Source organism: Ovis aries, chromosome 5 (assembly GCF_016772045.2).
Source record: "Ovis aries strain OAR_USU_Benz2616 breed Rambouillet chromosome 5, ARS-UI_Ramb_v3.0, whole genome shotgun sequence".
In the NCBI taxonomy this organism is placed as follows: domain Eukaryota; kingdom Metazoa; phylum Chordata; class Mammalia; order Artiodactyla; family Bovidae; genus Ovis; species Ovis aries.
Window position 1 is genome coordinate 69,429,568 of NC_056058.1, and position 21,314 is coordinate 69,450,881.

At 46.8% G+C, this 21,314-nt stretch overlaps 1 protein-coding gene across 2 annotated transcripts in view; it reads right to left on the bottom strand.

Annotated features, from left to right (window-relative positions):
* CCNJL (cyclin J like) overlaps nt 1-20,165 on the bottom strand; it is a 64,790-nt gene extending 44,625 nt beyond the window's left edge. The window contains exons 1-2 of one of the 2 annotated variants that reach the window (XM_004009544.5): nt 19,936-20,165; nt 19,432-19,546 (exon numbers count right to left, since the gene is read on the bottom strand). In XM_004009544.5, coding sequence (XP_004009593.2) covers nt 19,432-19,497 — 66 coding nt within the window. In that variant the 5' untranslated portion in view covers nt 19,498-19,546; nt 19,936-20,165. Of the gene's footprint in view, nt 1-19,394; nt 19,547-19,935 lie in introns of both variants that reach the window. The other variant, XM_060416604.1, reaches the window with a different exon arrangement.
* Nucleotides 20,166-21,314: the final 1,149 nt, after the last annotated feature.

The following is a 21,314-nucleotide window of genomic DNA, read 5'->3' on the forward strand; positions in this document are numbered from 1 at the left end:
GTGGCATGTCCCTCAGTCTACCCAACAGCAAAGAGGGTAGGGTAACCAAGGAGGAAGGAGGTCAGTGTTTACAGAGGACTGGAAGCTTTAAGAACCTAAATCATACCCTCCATACTTGGTCATTCCAAAGATACTGCTTGCTGACATGTGTCCCATGACAACCCAGCCCCTGAAGAGGATTCTGTGGGCCACTAGTTTGGGGAACACCGCATACCACATTCTGTGTACACGCTCAGGCACTCAGTTGTGTCCAACTCTTTGTGATACCATGCACTGTCGCGTACCCCCCCCCCCCCCCCACCCCCGCAGGCTCCTCTGTCTATGGGATTCTTCAGGCAAGAATACTGGAGTGGGTTGCCATTTCCTACACCAGGGGATCTTCCTGACCCAGGGATCAAAGTGGTGTCTTCCTGAAAGTCTCCTGCACTACAGACAGAGTCTTACCTCTGAGCCACCAGGGAAGCCCAGGACTACATTGTTCCTTCCTAAAAAGCATCATATATTAGCCCATTAGAGGCCCAGAAATATGTGTTCAGAAAAAACTCACAGTTTTGTGAAATTCTGAGTTAAATTTACCCATTGACCACTATCACCCCCACCCAGCCTTTTCGGTGATTTATGGTGCTGGCAGCTGAGACCCCAGCACATCTGCAATGCAAGACTCTGGTGAAAATCCCTGGCACACTGCCTAGTAATCTGATAACTCTAAATTTAGAGACTAACTGAAAAGTTTGCCGAGATGGAAAACCACAGCTTCCACCTGCAGAATGGCCCCTGCTAAGAACTTCCACATGGCAGTGGTATTAAGGAGCCTAGGAACGGGCACAAGAGGTCAAAGACGCCGGCCACAGAAGCCCCAGGCAGCCAGGTGCTGGGTGCCCTGCCTTGAGGGGTCCAGGGACTGGGCCCCAGATTAACCCGCGCCCACCCTGGCCCATCTCACGCCTGTGCTGTGAACGCGTGCTCAGTCACCTCAGTTGTGTCCGACTCTTTGCAACCCTATGAACTGTAGATCACTGTCTATGGGGGGGATTCTCCAGGCAAGAATACTGGAGTGGGTTGCCATGCCCTCCTCCAGGGGGTCTTCCCAACCCAGGGATCAAACCTGTGTCTCCCACAACTCCTGCATTGCAGGCACATTCGTTACTGCTGAGCCACCAGGGAAGCCCATCTCACACAAATATATTTATATATATAACTGGCAGCATCCTGTCCTCCATAAACACAGACCTGGGTTCCTCCTTGATTCTCTGTTGTTACTGGATAGACTGAGGTACATACTACCCCAAGGCAAGGACAGAGCTTTCTCTCTCTCCTGGATTACATCTCCCCTCTGGTCTCCATGAGAATCTGGACTTGCTCCTTATGATGAATAGTTTTATATAACCTCGCATTTCATATATATATATATCATATATATATATATCATATATCACATAATTTGAAAGCTTATATGTCATTAGCCAGACACTAAATCTCATGCATTTTGTCCTCTTATCCTCCAACAGGCCCACGAGATGGGGATCATTGGTGTCCTCGTGTTCCAGCCCAGGATGGCTCAGAGAAGCTAAGTAACCTGCTGAAGGACATCGAGGTAATGAAGGACATATCTGAGTCTGGGCTTTCTGACTCTGTGTGCTTAACACTATGTTTTGGGGCCTCCATGGGATAATTTAGGCTTGTGTTTTCCTTCCAAAATAATGTTATATGAAATCGTTCATAAAATAAAGGCAATGGCACCCCACTCCAGTACTCTTGCCTGGAAAATCTCATGGACGGAGGAGCCTGGTGGGCTGCAGTCCATGGGGTTGCTAAGAGTTGGACACTACTGAAGCAACTTAGCAGCAGCAGCACCACTATACAAATTTTAGAAAATATGATAAGTACTAAGAACATTAAATTACCAGTGATCCCGCACTGGGAGATAACTGTGAGTCCATACAAGTCTCGTTACATGCCCTTCTGACATTGCTTCTCTACACAGAGATGCCCCCCAACAACTTAACCCAATTCAGGCTCTCTCAACACTCCCTGTCTTGAGGTGGGCCCAGGCAGGGGAACTGCCACTAACACTAGCAGAACCCAGGAGACTGAGGCTCAGAAGTGCAATGGCCCAGGCCACACTGCAGGTCAGTGGCAAATCCTGGCGTGGACATCAGAGGAGCTGGCTGGGCCTGGGGTGGGACACAGCTTTGAGTGTGACAACTGCTGCATAAACAGGCCAAGGTGCAGAGCAGGGCCGAGCTGCCCTCCCACACCAGCCACTGAAAGAAACCCACTCGGGGTCTCCTCCCATGTGCCTCCCACCAAGCTCTTACTCCCTGCTGCCAACTGCTGCCTCCCTAGGGAGGCTGGGCCTCCAGGCACCGGGCCAGCTGCTTGGGAAACAGCTCCAGGGCTTGAGTCCGCCTGAGAACAAAGAGCAGCAAGACGGTGAAGAAACACCATGGGTAACCAAGGTGACAAACAGGAAGTGGAGACTTGCAAATGGAAAGGGAGAAAGAAAGGGGAGGGGTGGGCTGATTCTTCAGAGGCCTCAGGAGGACAGGCCACAGACCTGGGAGGCCCTGCAAAGCCGGAGGATCACCCACCCCTTCCCTCCCCTCGCAAACCGATTGCTTCATAGAGCCCGAGGAGGCATTTTCCGTAAAGAATCAACTTCTCTGCGGGAACATTATTTCAACATCCTCGAGAGGGTGGCCTGCAGTACATGAAGCCAACAAGGCTGGTCACATCCTCTCCTGCTGATGTCTGGCCTGCAGCTTCCTTCCAGCAAAGAGAGGTCACCCTGAGCCACCCCACCTCTTGTGGGGACCCCCTGAACTCTGCAAATCATAGGAGGGCTAGCTCCAAACACACTTCCTCATTCCCAGGAGACAGAGCTACTGCCCTTCAGGGCACAAAGGCAAGTCTGAGCACCCACCACCCCGGCTTCCAATCACAGGTGACACCCTTACACCGCCTCCCCGCCCCCCCATAAAATGCCAGCACCCCCCTGAGTTCTTAACAGCTTCCTGATACGACCCTGTCCCACACCTTCTGTACTGGAAGTGCCCCTCATTCTTCCACACCCTCTGCCACCTAGGGACATGGGTCATGGTGTGCCCCCTTCCACGCTGGTTCCTTGCAATAGACCCAACCCTCACAACTCTTGTCCTTCTCCCCTGGGTCACCACTCCTAAGCTGCGGCTTTCACTCCACACTTTCAGCTACCTGCCCTCATTTCCAGATTCCTCTTGATGCATTCTCCTGGGCATCCTGACCCTACTGTGCAGCCAGAAATGGGTCGGTAGTGGTAGTGGTAACCACCACCACTAAGCCCCAGCTGCTCCAGCTGGGATTCCAGTCCCCTGCTGACCTGGGCTCCTGCACCTGTGGCCAGTTGATCACAGGCACTGGAATCTGGGGATCTACTGAAACATGGAGGCTGCCCCCTGGTACTGAGTTGGATGGCATCTCCGCCAGACTCACATCCGCCAGAACCCTAGAACGTGACCTTATTTGGAAATAGTGTCTTTACAGAGGCAATCAAGATAAAATGAGGTCATAGTGGATTAGAGTGGGCCCTAATCCAATGACTGGTGTCCTTATAGGAAGAGAAAACAGAGACACGCAGACACACAAAGGGAAGACTAGAGACACACAGACACACAGAGGGAAGACCAAGCAAAGACAAACACAGGAAGAGGGCCGGGTGAGGATGGAGGCAGAGACCAGACTGATAAAGCTACACGCCAAGGAATGTCAAGCATGGCCAGCAACCACCATATGTTGGAGATCCTCCCTTCAAGCCTCTGGAGGGAGCACCATGCTGTAAACACCCTGATTTCAAGACTTCTGGCCTCCAGAACTACAAGGGAATACACTTCTGCTATTGTAAGCCACCCAGTTTGAGGCAGCCCTAGGAATCTACTATACTCCCCATTTCCTGTCTTGCTGACTCAGTCCTCCTGGGATGGAGCTGGGCATCTCTCTGCACTTTACAGGCACTTCATGTGAGCCTGATGCTCAGCTGTAAGCTCCATGAAGGTGGAGAATTTTATTTGCTCACCACTTATATCCCCAGTGGCTAGCAGTGCTGGCATGTGATCAGCTGCTAAAAGACATGTGCTGAATGAAAGAATGAAGGTGGACCAGCATGCAACAACTAACTCCACCTTGGTCAGGGCATTTCAGTTCTTTTCAGTCACTCAGCTGTGTCCGACTCTTTGCGACCTCTTGGACTGCAGCACACCAGGCTTCCCTGTCCATCACCAACTCCTGGAGTTCACTCAAACTCACGTTCATCGAGTCGGTGATGCCATTCAACCATCTCATCCTCTGTTGCCCGCTTCTCCTCCTGCCTTCAATCTTTCCCAGCATCAGGGTCTTTTCAAATGAGACAGTTCTTCACATCAGGTGGCCAAAGTACTGGAGTTTCAGATTCACCATCAGTCCTTCCAATGAATATTCAGGGTTAATTTCCTTTAGGATTGACTGGTTTGATCTCTTCACAGTCCAAGAGACTCTCAAGAGTGTTCTCCAACACCACAGTTCAAAAGCATCAATTCTTTGGTGATCAACTTTCTTTATAGTCCAACTCTCACATCCATACATGACAACTGGAAAAACCATAGCTTTGACTAGATGGACCTTTGTTGGCAAAGTAATGTCTCTGCTTTTTAATATGCTGTCTAGGTTGGTCATAGCTTTTATTCCAAGGAGCAAGCGTCTTTTAATTTCATGGCTGCAGTCACCACCTGCAGTGATTTTGGAGCCCCCAAAAGTAAAGTCTGTCACTGTTTCCATTCTTTCCCCATCTATTTGCCATGAAGTGATGGGACTGGATGCCATGATCTTAGTTTTCTGAATGCTGATTTATAAGCCAGCTTTTTCACTCTCCTCTTTCACTTTCATCAAAAGGCTCTTTACTTCTTCACTTTCTGCCCTAAGAGTGGTGTCATCTGCATGTCTGAGATTACTGATATTTCTCCCAGCGATCTTGATTCCAGCTTGTGCTTCATCCAGCCCAGAATTTCGCATGCTGTACACTGCGTATAAGTTAAATAAGCAGAGTGACAATATACAGCCTTGAAGTACTCCTTTCCCAAATTAAGCAACATTAACAATTAAATGAGATAATGTGCATCAAACATTCAACAATGTCTGGCATGTGGTACCCGATAAACACCTACTCCCTTAATTTAGAGGGCAGTGGGAGTCTTGAAAAATTACACAGAAACTAGCAATTGCTGGAAGGAGCATTCCAACAACAATCTTCACCATGAAAAAGGCCAATTCCTCAGCAATGGAAAATCACTTTGTTCCAACAAGTAAGAAACATTAAGTCTTTCACTCTGTTTGTTAACTGGTTCCTATGATCCTATTGCCTAATACTCTCAAGTCTTCCCACTTCCTGCCCTGGTTCAGAGGCCATCTCTTTAGAACACTGCCAACACCTAGGTCTTCAAGGCCAAGGATATTTTCCAGTGATCCAGCCCCCATTCCTCAGAGTTTTCTATGTCTCAGGATAAGTGTAAATGTCTACTGAGACCCATATCCCAGAGCCGATACTCCTGGTTCACCTGCCCGCCCCCTACTCATCAGACTGCCCCAGGCAGACCACCAATGCATGATTACCATATGCTGCAGCCCTGGGCCCTAGTAGATGACATTCCTCTATGTCTCACCTTTTGGAAGCTTTTCATATTTCCCTAGGCAATGGGATGTCATCATGGGTATAGTGGTTAAGAGTGTGCACTTTGGAGCCAGTCTGCCTGGGTTCAAATTTTGGCTCTTTCATCTACCTGATGCATGACCTTGGATAAGTTATTTAACTCTGTAAACTTTAGCATCTGTCTCATCTGTAAAGTGGGGGTAAAATGAAGATAATTTAGTACCTACTAGAGGACTTAGGGGATTCCCAGATGGCACTAGCAATAAAGAATCTGCCTGCCAATGCAGGAGACTTAAGAGACGCAGGTTCAATCCCTGGATCGGGAAGATCTCCTGGAGGGGGGCATGGCAACCCACTCCAGTATTCTTGCCTAGAGAATGGACACTGTCCGCCAGGTTCCTCTGTCCATGGGATCACAAAGAGTTAGACATGACTGAAGTGACTTAGCAGCAAGAGCAGAGGATTTAGATAATGGGAGGTAACATAAGTCAGGCACACAACAAGCACCCATTAATGGGGAAGAGTTTAGCTAACTTTGACAAATACAATGGCCAGAGTGGTCTGAGATGATTATCCTCAGTTGTACTAAGAATAACCCCCCAGGAGTGAGGCCAGGGGCTGTGATATCTTCTGTACAGCTTCTCGGTGTCTGCAGGTGACACACGAGGTTTTGTGACCCCATGGACTGAAACACACCAGGCTTTCCTGTCCATCACCATCTCCCAGAGCTTCCTCAAATTCATGCCCACTGAATCAGTGATGCCATCCAACAATCTCATCCTCTGTTGTCCCCTTCTCCTCCTGCCTTCAATCTTTCCCAGCATCAGGGTCTTTTCAAATGAGTCAGTTCTTCACATCACGTGGCCAAAGTACTAGAGTTTCAGCTTCAGCATCAGTCCTTCCAATAAACACTGAGGGTTGATTTCCTTTAGGATGGACTGGTTTGATTTCCTTGCAGTCCAAGGAACTCTCAAGAGTCTTCTCCAACACCACAGTTCAAAAGCATCAATTCCTCGGTGCTCAGCCTTCTTTATGGTCCAGCTCTCACATTCATACATGACTACTGGAAAAACCACTGCACTGCCTGATGAAGAAGTGGTTGGCCAACAAGGCATGGGACAGTCCAAGGAAATGAGCCAAAATTTGCCTTCCCAGACTCAGAGCCAGGCCACCCTTCCTCCTGATCTGACTGCTGTATCCCTTTCACCCAAAACAGGCTTCCAGAGAGGATTCCTAGCTGGGAAGGTGCTGCTAGTGGTTTGACCAAAATTCCCCCAGAATTTATGGCCCATATTAAAAGAAACCATTGTAGGGACTTCTATGGGTGTTTAATAGCTAAGACTCCAAGCTCCCAATGCTGAGAGCCAAGGTTTGACCCTGATCGGGGAACCAGATCCCACATGCCACAACTAAAGATCCTGCAGGGTGAAACTATGACCCAGCGCAGCCAAATAAATTTTTTTTTAAAAAAAGTAACCATGCAAAAGAAACCCTGAAATGTTAAGGGGATAACAGGGCATTGCATCTGCATCTTGGTCTGCATCTTGATCCAGGAGAGGAAAAAAATGCCTAAAGAAAGAAAAAGGTGATGATAAGGCAAATGTGTTAAAGTGTTTACAACCGTGTACTGTGCTGGCAACTCTGCTAAGTTTGAAATTATTTCAAAACAGAAAGTTAACACAAGAGACCCATGAGAGATTTCCACTCAGAGCCAACAGCTCTGTACCACTAGCCTCCGTCTTCTCACCTCCCTGTGTGGGTGCCCGGGTGTTGCCCCGCCGCCAGGGGAAGTTCCTGTTACACATCACTGCCTTCAAGGCTGCGTGCAACTCTGCTTGTTGAAAGTCAGATTCCGGACAGCAGATCTCGAGGTTTTAAGGTCCCAGCTCTTCCACTTAATGGCCAAGTGCTGAAGTCCTTGGAGGCTGTTACTCTCCCAGCAGACGGAGTTACTGGCAGCCATGCTACCTACCCCACTAGGCAGTGAGGTCCAGGAAGGTGAGGTGTGGACTATAAGGCACAGACCCCAGACCAGGCGTCCGTGATGAGCACATAGCAATGGGGGGCGGGGAGCTGCTCATATGCAGCAGCTGCTCTGCTCAGAACTGGGGAGTTACAGTCCCAGCCTGCTATCCAGGGAGATCCAAACGGAGTAATTCCATTAATAAGTATACAATTACAAATTGTGCTGAGTGCTGAAGGAATAATCAAGGGTTGTCTAAGAACACAGCAGCAGCCCACACTGACCTTGTATGGCAGCTAGGGAAGGTTCTTCTGAGGAAGTGATGTTTGATTGACAGCTAGAGAACAAGAAGGTTACAGCATGTCCTAGTCCCACAGAATAGGGAAGTATACAAGCCAAACTTAACAGTGAAATTAAGGACATCAGGAGGAAGTAATAGGTCAAATCAAGAATATGGGGTGTCCTTCAGGACATATGACCTGCTTTAGCCAAAATTCAATGGCATGAAAAATAATTTTTTAAGGCAATGGGAGGCAAGGAGACCATTATAGAATGAAAGGCTTAAGAATAATTTTTAAAAACCTACCGAATAGTAGAAGTTATCTGCAATGATATGACTGATACAATTCAACAGATCAAATACAAATCAAAAAAACAAACAACTGGACTTTAAAACGGGTAGACTAAACAAATATTTTTCTAAAAGGAAATGCAGATGGCCAACAGGCATATGAAAAGATGCTCAACATCAATAATCATCAGGGAAATGCAAATGAAAACCACGAGATATCACCTGACATCTATAGAATGGCCATCATCAAAAAGAACACAAGTAATGGACTTCCTTGGGGGTACAGTGGATAAGAATCCTCCTGCCAATGCAGGAGACAAGGGTTTGATCCCTGGTTTGGGAAGATTCCACGTGCCACAGAGCAACTAAGCCAGCGTTCCAAACTACTGAGCCCCTCCTCTAAAGCCCTGAGAACCACAGCTAACAAAACCACGTGCTGCAAGTACTGAAGCCTGTGAGCCCTAGTACCTGATTGCCTAAAGCTGGTGCTTCAAAACAAGAGAAGCCACTGCGACGAAAAAGAGCCCCCTGGTTGCCGCAACTAGAGAAAGCCCATTCGCAAGAACAAAGACCCAGCACAACCAAAAGGGGGGAAAAAAAAAAAGAATACAAATAACAAATGTTGGCAAGAGAACCCTCCTACACTACTTGTGGGAATGCAAACTGGTACAGACACTGTGGAAAACAGTATAGAGATTTTCCAAAATATTAAAATGGAACTACCATATGACCAAGCAATTCCACTCCTGGGCAGATAGCCGAAAAAACCAGAGACACAGATTCGAAAAGATACACATACTCCAGTGTTCAAAGCAACATTATTTACAACTACCAAGGTATGGAAGCAACCTAACTGTCCTTCAAAAGCTAAATGGATAAAGATGTGGTGTGTACATATACACAACGGAATACTACTCAGCCCTAAAAAGGAAATTTTGCCATTTGCAGCAACATTGACAGATGCTAAGTGAAATTAAGTCAGAGAAAGGCAAATATTGTATGATATCACTTATCTGTGGAATCTAAAAAATTAACTAGTGAATGTAACCAAAAAGAAGCAGACTCACAGATATAAACAACAAACTACTGGTTACCAACAGAGAGAGGAAAAGAGGAGGGACAATATAGGAGAAGTCGTATTTTTTTAAAGTGTTATTTCAGGATTATATTAAATCAGGTATGTGAAACTTCTGAAACTTTTATAGCACTACAGAATTTAAAGAACCTGTCATTCAATTAAGAAAAATGTAACGCATCGACCTTATCTAGATCATAATTGGAACAAAACAACTATAAAAGCCATTTATGAGACAGCTGGGAGAACTGAACATGAACTGAGACATGCTGCTGCTGCTACTGAGTCACTTCAGTCGTGTCCGACTCTGTGCGACCTCACAGACGGCAGCCCACCAGGCTCCCCCGTCCCTGGGATTCTCCAGGCAAGAACACTGGAGTGGGTTGCCATTTCCTTCTCCAATGCATGAAAGTGAAAAGTGAAAGTGAAGTTGCTCAGTTGTGTCCAACTCTTAGCGACTCCATGGACTGCAGCCTACCAGGCTCCTCTGTCCCTGGGATCCTCCAGGCAAGAATGCTGGAGTGGGTTGCCATTTTCTTCTCCAATGCATGGAACTGAGCCATAGAAGACTATTAATAAATGATAGTGAGTTTTGTAAGACTGGCATAGTTATTAAGTTTTTTTAAAATGGCCTTTATCTCTCAGTAGATATTTATGGGTGAAATGACATGCTGTCTGGAGAAGCAGCAGCAGGTACTGAAGCTAGGTGGAGAGTACACGGGGATTCACTCCACTATTCTCTCTACTTTTGTGTATCTTTTAAAATTTCTATAATAAAAAATTAAGGACAAGTTCACTCCAGAGTCAGACCTATTAAGTCATTCAATCACTTTTACAATGATCAGAAAAATCAATTGTTATTAAGTATAAAGTTATGTACCTCGTCACATCTAATAAGTCCACCTATTTTAGTGCAAGGATGAACCAGAGTGAAAGCAATTCCTCTCTGATGGCACTGAGGCTTTCTACAACTTTTCCTTACAATAATTCAATCAATCCAATTCCTGATGCTTCTTGCTGTTCTTACGATCCTCCCTACCCTTCCCTGTCATCCCACCCCAGCCACTCAAGTCACCAGATGATCACTTGTCGACTCAGTAAGTAGCTGGTGCTACCAGCAGGGATGTCCCTACCAAGAGAACGTCCAGGCTCTGGTACCATCTGCTCCAGTGACCTACAAAGGGGCCAGTGCCTCAGGACAATTCAAATTCAGCCTCAGGATTCAGTTTCCAAGTAACTGCCATGTGAGGATGGAGGGAAGTACACACTGCGGTGGCGGGGCTCAGGGAGTGTTGGAGAGTTCTGTGGCCTGAGTTCCAGGTGAGCAGGCCTCCCCCAGCATGACGTGAGTCTCAGGATGGTTCTCTGCTGCAGATGGGCCTCCCCGGATCCTGGAAAGTGTTTAGAGTTCTCTACCCCTTCCTTTGTAGCTTGTAGTACTTTTCCTATTCAGAGTTCCTGATTCTTTTTAAACACAGACAAGAGACACCATTTTGACCTATTAAAACAGAACAGACTTTTTCTTTTTTTACCATTTATTTTATTTGTCTTAGTTGCAGCATGTGGGCTCTTCGCTGAAGTTTGGCTCGCAGGCTCAGTAGTTCTGGTGTGTGGGTTTGTTACTCCAGGTATGTAGGATCTTAATTCCCCAACCAGGGATTGAACCCACATCCCCTGCATTGCAAGGCAGATTCTTAACTACTGGACCACCAGGGAAGTCACTGGACTTCTAGAAAAGGCTAATACCAGCGTTGGCAAAGTTACTGGGAAGCAGACACCCTCCCACACCACTGGTTCGAGTGAAAGCTGGTGCAACTTTTGAGAATTTATTAACTGATGAAATACAAAGTTCTTAAAATCATACCCTGTGACAAGCAATTCCATTCTAGGCATTTATTCTCATGAGCACACTCATAGACAGCAGAGCGGGATCAGCACTGCAGTGTTGTATAAAATCAAATGGAACAAGAGAAATGACCCAAAAGGCCATCAAGAGGGGGATGGACAAATTATCTAATATACATGCAGTGGAATACTACTCAGCAATAAAAAAGAAACAAACTCCTAATAGACACAACACAGGTGAATCTCAAAAGTGTTAAAAAACTAAGTTTAAAAAGACAGACAGAAAAGAGCATACACATGTAACTCCATTTCCACTCTGGAAAAGAGAAACTAATCCACACAGACAAAAAACAGCTCAGTGACTGCCTGGTGCTGGGAGCAAGATGGGGTGAGTGACTGAGAAAAGGAACCTGGGAACTTTCTAGGTTGATGGCAATGTTTCATCTCTTGACAATGGTGGTTGCTACATGTATATACATTTGTCAAAACTTGCTCAAAACTGCATAACCACTTAAAGATCTGTGTGTTGTATCATATATAAATTAACTTCAGCTTAAAAAAATGAATAAGCAGCTCCATTTACGTATTCAACAAAGAAACGAGTTAATCCAATCATGGTATATCCATACCATAAAACATTATGCATGATACCTGTTGACCAATAGTTAACTTAGAAAGTTATTTAGCATATACAGTTAACAAAAAAATTGTTATGAAACTATAACATACTGTAATACACTATGACAACATTTATATAAAATAAATGTATACATTTGGATAAAAAATGGCCAAAAAGAAACATTTCATTCAACACAAATATATTGAGTATCTACACTATACCTTTATTGTTACAGTGAGCAGAAAAGACCAAAAAAATTCCCTTCTGGTCATGGAGCTTCTGTTGGTGGTTTCATAAAGATATTTAAATTATTAAAATGTAAACATTTAAAAAATCAAATGGTACAGGGAAGTGTATAAATTCTACTACCACTTGGGTCAGAACACACACACATGGCTTGTTCACACACAGGGTAACTCTGGAAAGATTCAGGAGAAACTGGAGTCAGTGATACCTTTCAGGGAAGGAACTAGAGCCTCTTCACCATCCAACCTTTCATATGTGTTTTTTCCTTTCTTTCATGTTCTTATATTGTCTATTCTAAATAAACACAAGGAATTGTTTCAAATTTTTTGCAAAAGTCCAATAATCAGGATTGGGTGAAGAAGAATGATATGGAAATGTGTGTGCATGATATATTATGAAATCAACAGTGTTTTAAGAAAAGGTATTTTCCATCTTCACTAAGTAAAAGCTCTATAAAAATGCGATGACACACACACACAAGGACAGAAGGACCGACACTAAAATGTCAACAGATTTCTCCGAGGAGTGGGATCGTGGGGGGAGTATTACTTTCTTCTGTTTGCTTGTATTTATTTTCGTAGTTTCCTAGAGAAACAAAAAACGTACTTTGTGTGTTCAATAATTTTTTTTTAAAAATGAAGGGAAATCCCTGGCCACCCAGTGGTGAGGACCCAGTGCTTCCACTGCAGGAGCATGGGTTCAATCCCTGGTCAGGGAACTAAGATCTTGCAAGTTGCGTAACATGGCCAAAAGAAGAGAAAGAAAGAAAAGAAAGAAATAGCAGACCAACAATGTCACCTCTTTCTGGCACGTTCTCACAGAGAGAATTGCTGGCTGCACTCCCTTTACCCAAGGGGCTGTGTGGTTTAGGAAGACAAAGAACAAGTCAAGGGCAAGGGCACAGAGCCAACCCAAAGTCTTAACTGTCCTCCCTTCACTTAGGGAGCACAGACCTCCCCAGCCAACTAGGATGCCTGCCAAGACCCTTCCCCACTCCACAACCCAGAGGCCCAGGAGACGGAAGGAGGATACCCATACCCATTTTCTCCCAGGATACCTGGGAGGCAGGGAGCAGGAATCACTCTCCTGGTTTACAGATGAAACGGAGCCTTCGAGATAATCTGCTTCTTCCACAGATTATGGATAACGTGCAAAGATCTAGTCTCAGCTGAGTGTTGAGGGCACACTGGGGGCTTCCACAGTCTAAGGCTGCCAGGACTAGGGAGAAAATGCCAAGTTCTGGTTCAGTTTTGTTCCCAGCTTCCTAGAGAATACAGGTAAGGCAGAGGAGTCAGTGAGTCTGCAAGCAGATGCCACTTTGAAGGCCATCTCCTCCTGCCTCTGAACGCCACTTCTAAATCCACCTTCCATCCTCTGTTTGCACACACCTCCAGGGCAGCCTGCAGAGGCTCTGGAGGATGCACGCCAGAGACTTCCGCTTCCGCTAAAAGCTTCACCCTTACCTCTGGGCTGGCTGTCCTCCCACTTGAAGACCACCGCCACAAGGCGCCCCTGTCAGTCCCCAAGGGCTTGTCCCAGCCAGCATTTGGGGTTGAAAGGCCTGGGTGACACATTCCTGGAACTAAGCTGGCCAGACACATCCCCGTATGTGGAACATTTTCTCATGGGTGGACCTGGGTGTGCCTCATGATTTAGGAAGAACTGCTCCCTGGGGGTGCAGAAACCCAAAAACGAGGGGAAGAGAATAGAAAAACCAAGTAAGAGGTAACCTGGGTCAACACCTTCTATAAGGAGACAGATGTTCAGCTCTGCAGTGGGGACATTCAAGGAATGTAAGGGAAACAGTGAGAAGAGGGACTACTGATGTTGGAAAAGAAAAATAAAAGAATGTACTCACTTTAGGGGTCACTAGAAGACAGTGTGGTTTTAATCCAGGTGAAGAACAGAGCTGGGGTGAGACCCTAGCACATGCAGCTGTCAGAGTTCCAGGAAGAGGAAGATCCCGAGGCATCTCATCCTTTTCTGGGCCGGGAGAAATAGGAGCAGCCCCCCAGGTGCACCCCGGGGGCAGGCAACAGCGGAAGCCAGATCACTTCAAGGTGAGAAGCCCCATGCACAAGTGTGGCAGGGGACCCACCAGGACCAGATAAGCGAGGCCCTGCCCTGGGAGTCAGCAATTCCCAATGCCCAGGTTTTTCAGGATGGTTTAGGGAGAACCTAGCCCTTGGAGAGCCATCGGACCACAAACTAAGATACAGAGCCTACAGTGTCATGGAGGGCAGAGCCTTGATTGTTCCTGGTGCTGTACTTCTATTTTTGGTTGAAATGGGTGGTTTTCTCCCAAACAAATTAATGTTCAGGCTGTGATACAAGCAGGGTTTTGATCTCACGAGAGTTACTGACACACTCTGTCTCATAGTTTCCATCTACAGGGTCAGTCCCAGAACCGGGGCAAATATGAGGTGTAAGTGAGATAATATACAGGGGCGCGCTTGGCACACTGTCTGAAACATAGGAAGTGCTCAAGAAACAGTAGCCATTAACATTATCATCACTAAACATCATTTCTGTTGGTGTTTCAGAATTTCTCTGTGTAAATTTAGTCACAGATCAGTAAAAATGTCCTTTAACACTCCACTGGTTCAAAGAACACAGTCTCACACAGTTAAAGGCCTTTAAGTGTACAAGAAAGCCAGCTTCAGGAAAACTGGCTGGGAAGAGAAAACTGGCTGTTTTAGGGAATATACATTCCATGGCTGCTTGCTCTGAAGATCTCAAATCTGGGGTTATGGAGAAGACCCCAACGGTACCACGTGACTCTGATCCTGGGAGAAGGTGAATGCCTGATGGAGGAAGACGGGGCTGGAGGAGGAGTAGGCCTCTGGCACACAGGTTCCTAGAGTCCTGGAAGAGAAAGCTACCAGCGCTGTCGACGTGGCTTCGGGAGGGTGGGGGTACTTCTTCCCCAAGTAATCCTCTGAAATCCCCATATTCAGAAAGTCTTCCACATACCCAAGAAGCCTTAAATCACAGTGATGAGAGCTCTTAAACATTCTGTTTTACTAACATAAGCACTTCCTGCTAACTGGAATGATGATTATGTGTAAAATGGACGTAAGTCAAAAGGAGACCAGAGTGAGTTCTATCTACTGTACTGCTCGTCCAAAAACAAAATTCAGGGAGGAAAATGGAACCTCCCAGCAGAAGTGTGGGAGGAATGATCTAGGTTTCTATTATTCGGGCTAAACCTGTAGCTCTTTTCCTACAATCCCAATGTAGGACTTTGGTCCAGGGCAGTAGGTCTGTCTTTGTGGGGAGTTCTTTTCCTACTCTCTCCTCTATTCCTCTCCTTCCCACTCCCACCCCCACATTATCCCAGAAGAGAATGAGACTATCTACTGTCAAGGCTATAGGAGGCCAGGAGGCAGCCTTCACCTGATCCTGTCCCTGGCACCACGGCCAGCACTGCAGCCACTCACATGGACAGGCCCCGCCAGGCCAGGGCGACCCGACAGAGGGCTCCTGGGAAGCACTCCTGCACCACCATTCGAGTGCCCCAGGAAGTCCACCTGAGCCTGGTCCTTCGCCTCTGTGCTCCCCGATGGCTGTGCCTGCAACAGGTGAAGCAGCGGACACCCCTTGTCTTCCCTCCATACCGCACGCTGGTCTGGTAAAGCTGAGATATCACACAGCATGCGGCACGCCTGTGAGAGGCTCACAGTCTGGTGAGAAGGACACAGGTAACAGGACCATGAGGGAAGCATGAGGTTGGGGCCAGGACACTTTGGGGAGGGGAGAGAGGCTTGAAGGACCATGAACTTGGGCCTCAAGCTGAGAGCCATCCCCTGCCCTAATTCCATCATATGTACCCAGAACCTGCTCATTTAAAATGGCTGGATGCATCTTTTGGCAAAAAATAAAGAAAAAAAAGTGGGAGTCAGTCTAATCCGAACACTCCTGGGCCATATGCCTGAAAAACATCACCAACAGCCTCACTGTCACCACCAGCCTGGTGGGGATGATCTGCTCCTCTCTCATGTTCAGTGAAGAAGTTCAAGGCCACAGGTATGATGGGGAAGAATCCTGACTCCCTTGTACTGGGGGGGCACCCCCAGGCCCCACCAGAAAAGTAGTTAAATGAGGAGGAGCTCTAAGGCTGCTTCAACAGAAGCAGTAGGGCCAGGTAGGATGCTCAAAGAGTACTTTAATATTCACAAATGATGTGACCTACAGGGCTCAATTTCCAAAATATACAAACAGCTTATATAACTCAATAACAAAAAACCAAACAACGCAATCAAAAATTGGGCAGAAGACCTAAACAGACATTTCTCCAAAGAAAACAGACAGATGACCATTAGTTACATGAAAAAATGCTCAATATCAGTGATTTTTAGAGAACTGAAAGTCAAAACTACATTGAGGTATCACCTCATACTACTCAGAATGGCCATCATTAAAATGTCTACAAACAATAAAAATCCTGGAAATAGTGTAGAGAAGAGGGAATCCTCCTTAACAGTTGGTGGGAATATAAATCGGTGCAGCTACTATGGAAAACAGTATGGAAATTCCTCAAAAAAACAAATATTGAGGCGCCATATGATCCAGCAATCCCACTCCTGGGTTTATACCCAGAAAAAAAACACAAATTTGAAACGCCATTCACAACCCAATGTTTATAGCAGCACTATTTACAATAGCCAAGACACAGAAGCAACCTAAATGTCCATCAACAAATGAATGAAGATGTGATATATATACAATGGAATACCACTCAGCCGTAAAAAGAATCAAATAATGCCATTTGCAGCAACACGGATGAATCTAGAGATTACCATATCAAGTGAAGTTACATCAGAAAGGAAAAGACAAACACCATATGATATCACTTACATGTGGAATCCAAAATATGATACAGGTGAATTTACTTACAAAACAGAAATAGACTCACAAACTTGGAAAACAAAGTTATGGTTACTAAAGGGAGAAGGGGGAGGAGAGGGATAAACCAACAGTTTGGGATTAGCATATGCAAACTATTATATAGAGAATGGATAAACAGTAAAGTCCCACTGTTTATAGCACAGGAAACTATATTTAATATCTTATAATGGAAAAGAATATGAAACAATATGTGTGTGTGTGTGTGTATATATATATATGCATAGCTGAATCAGTTTGCTGTACACTAGAAATTGACACAACATCATAAATTACCTATATGTCAATTAAAAAGAAAAAGGAACTAATAAGACCAGTTTCAAGTCACAGGTGGCTCTGAGCACTAACTCAAGTGAGTTTTCAACCTCTAACACGTAAGACCTGGACAAACCCATCCTCCCTCAAGGCAGGCAGGCCAACAGTGAACTAACATGACATGGGTGAGGTACAATTAATGGGGAACTGCCTGCCCTGCTCCTTTGAGTGGCTGAAGGAGCGATGAGAACATTCTTATTTATATACAAAAGGTCGAGGATTCTCAGGTAACTGAGCTGGTTGAGTTTATACTGCTCTCAGAAATCCTTCCTGCCAGAAAGGAACCAATGAGGTCAAAGCCATTCCCCTAAGCTACCAGCAGAGCTGACAACCACTGGCACCTGCAAAGAACAAGCAAGCCCCGTTTTTACGGCAGGCCTCACTAATTCATCTAGCCACCACCTCCAGAAAAGGACCAAGACCTTACTACCTGGTCTACCACTCCCACTGCCGGCATGTTACCTGAACCACCAAGATCTGGATTTCTTTTCCATATGCCTTGCTATGCTTGCACCTTGGGCCGTACTGTTCTGGGGAGAAAAACCAAGGGAAGCAGAGGAAAGCCGCAGCCTGACAAGCAATGCAAAACAGAGATGGACTACTAGGTACAGGAAACAAGATAAGATAATTGGACTGGAATACAGCTACCCCCTCATGAGGAAAAAACTCTGAATAGCTAATGACTTTTTAGGCAGAACTCCACAGACATTGGGTGCAAATGCACTGGATGTGACCCAGGGACTCACTAAGGAGACCTACCCCTCGCTGTACTGGGTTGGATAGCGTCCCCCCAAAATTCATGTCTACCCAGAACCTCAGAATGGCTTTATTTGGAAATAGGGTCTTTTCTGATGTAATTAATTAAATTAAGATGAGGTCAAGCAGCCCCCATTCCAACGACTGGTGTCCTTATAAGGTGAGAAAACAGAGGCACAGACAGACATACCGACAGAACACCATGTGACAAGAGGCAGAGGCAGAGCGATGCATCTACCAGCCAAGGAAAGCCAAGGAGCAATGTGGCCCTGCTAACACCTTAACTGCGGACTTCCAGCCTCCAGAACTGTCAGAGAGCACATTTTTATTAAGGCCCCAGGTTTGTGGTAGCTTGTCCAGCAGCCCTAGGAAACCAATGCTGCTGCTGCTGCTAAGTCGCTTCAGTCACATCCAACTCTGTGCAGCCCCATAGACGGCCTCCTACCAGGCTCCTCTGTCCCTGGGATTCTCTAGGCAAGAACACTGGAGTGGGTTGCCATGTCCTTCTCCAATGCATGAAAGTGAAAAGTGAAAGTGAAGTCGCTCAGTCATGTCTGACTCTTTGCGACCCCATGGACTGCAGCCTACCAGGCTCCTCCATCCATGGGATTTTCCAGGCAAGAGTTTTGGAGTGAGGTGCCATTGCCTTCTCCATACACACCTTTCATTACACATCTGTTCCCCAAACCACCCTTCCCAGTCTCAGCTCAGGGGCAGGAGACAAGACACACAGGCCATACCTCTAACCCACCTGCAGTCCGCCACCTTCCCAGAGCCTATCAGCACTTCTCCCTTTAAGGGGTGGGGGAGAGCAGAGATCATATTTCAGCTGTCCCCATCTTCTGCCAGTGGAGGCACACTGGCAGGGGAGTGCTGGTTTTCTCCCCATTCTCCTAGTTCTGTAGCCTCTCCTTTAGACTAGTGTTTCTAAAATCTTATTCAGTCCCATCCTAGATATTTTGGGGGTGGGGCATAACTACATATGTCTTAGTCTAGTATTAACCTAACTGTTCTTTATATCATGTTACTACTTTTACTTAAAGAAACATATTTAAAGGAACTGCTATATCGTTACAATAAATGGAAAATCAGCATCATTTATTCTACACAGAGATTGCTAGATACATGTTTTTAAATTGCACAGTCAATACACGATAACTTTTTTTTTTTTAAGTCCGTTCATGTATCCTTTAAAATAATCTCGGGTGACAATACTATGGGAAATACCACCTTAAGCAGTACAGTTTAGTTGTCTAAGAACTCTGGGCTCCTATGCAGAAAAACCAATTTAAGCTCTCCAGTCCCGTTTCTCATTCCCCTTCTTCCCGCGACTGTCCCCGGAGGAGGCTAAGGGCAGAAGGAAAGAAAGGCACCGGGAGTTCCTAGCTCCGACGCAGGGCGACCCGAAGATATGGAGTCAAGAGCGAAAGGGACTTTACATACCCAGTCCTGCGAGTGACAAGGACGGGGAGGGACTGACCTTCTCGCGCAGGGTGCAGTGGACGTCCGAGGCGACGCGCCCTTCCCACCACGGCTCATCCATCATCGCGTCTGCAGCGCCGCTCTCCGAGGCTACCGGGTTTTGAGGGCACACCCTGAGTGGACACAGGCAACTTCAGAGCCCGAAGCGCGCCCCCCAGCTCCTACCCCGGCATCCCCATCCTCTCTTGTCCTCGGCTCGGGCCTCTGCCGGGCGCCCCCTTCTGCACCACTCAGCGGAGGACGGTCGCCTCCTATCCCAAGAAGGCTGCACCGTCCCCTCCCCTTTACTCGTGGGACCTGAGGCGACCTGAAGCTCTGCAACAACTTGCAGAAATTTTATCTTCCTTTTTGCAAAAGTTGCACAGAAAGTTGCAGACTCCGCTAGCTCTCCAGAGGCCGGGGCTCCGGCAGCCGCCACCGGCTCGCCGTCCCCAACTCCTCCCCCGCCGCCCAGCCTTTGTCCTGCTCCCACATCCTGCCCTCCAGCCGGGGCGAAACTCACGCATCCCTCTCCGGAGGTGGGGGGCTGCGGGCGCCGGGCTCTTCCCAGGGCCGAGCCGGCTGTGCCCTCGGGTGCCTGCAAGCAAAGGCGGCCCTGGCGCGGGGCGCTCCAAGCTCTCGACGGCCGCCTCCGTAGCCCTGCTCGCCCGTGCCGCCGCCGCGCCCCTGCTTGCGCTCGGGTCCCGCCGCGGCTCGCAGCCTCCGGGCCGCCGGGGGCCTCCCTCCTTCGCTGGGGGAATTGGGGGCCGGGCCTCGCGCATGCGCCGCCGGCCCCCGCACCCCGCGGGGCTGGGGGCTGGGAATTGGAGTCTTTCTTTCGCCAGAGCTGGCTGTTTTTCCAGTCCGCACTCCACCCCCGCCTGGGTGGAAAGCTTCCTCTCACCTTCGCGGGGACTCCCGGTGGTCTCCTGGACACCCGTGTGCTCACGCGGGCAGCGCTGGGACCGCGGCGCCACCTGCGCGCGCCGCTCGTGAAGGACGCGGGCAGGATGCCCCCAGAAAGTTCTGTCTCTCGCGTGCGCTGTTCTTACCTACCTTTAGTCGGTTCCACCTGTTTTTTCTTTTTAACTAGTCCTGAAATGCGGAGATGGCTGTCTAAATGTAAAATTCCCACGGAAGCCCCCCAAACCCGCTCTTGATTATCCAAGAGTCCTTGTTTCTGAAGGAGGCTCAGTAAATCAACGGATTTTGTTTTGTGCTCCTGCAAAGTATAGATCTACTCGTTACATTGGGAGAAAACCAGTGTTTCTGGAGGGTCAGGTGGATGGAAGCACTGTCTTTTTAATTTAGTTTTAATTTGTTTTCGGAAAGACACTCCCTTGAACCAGCCCCTCTGATGGAACAACAAATTGATTGCTTTTTGTGATACTTTTGGAGAGTCACCCGTTTCAATTCCAGCTACCGACTGGATGACTTTTGCCATGTTCCTCAGACTCTCTGGGAACCCACCCTCATGTGAAAATTGGGAATAAAAACTACACCAATCTGCTGGAGATACTGCATCGTTAAATAAGATAATTCGTATAAAGGGATAATCCCCATGCCAAGTATAAAACAAACACTCAATAACTAGCTGCTACAAAGGAGGCTTTGGTTTCTGACTAGTTTCCTACAGGCAGGTACCCAGCTGGAAAGAAATTTTTAAATCAGCTTTGATAAGCTTCAATAGGTGCTTAAAGAGAAGTTTTAATGTTAAAAAAAAAAACACCTTGTAAAAGTGAAAAATAACAATGAATAAGCATTAATAAATACAGGCTCTTAATAAAGAAATTATAAAGGTTGAGCAGAATAAGAAAAGTTTGAGGAAATAGAAAAAGGTGAAAATACCAACTTTGCACAAATTAACTTTTTAAATAAAATTCTAACAATTGTGGGTAGATG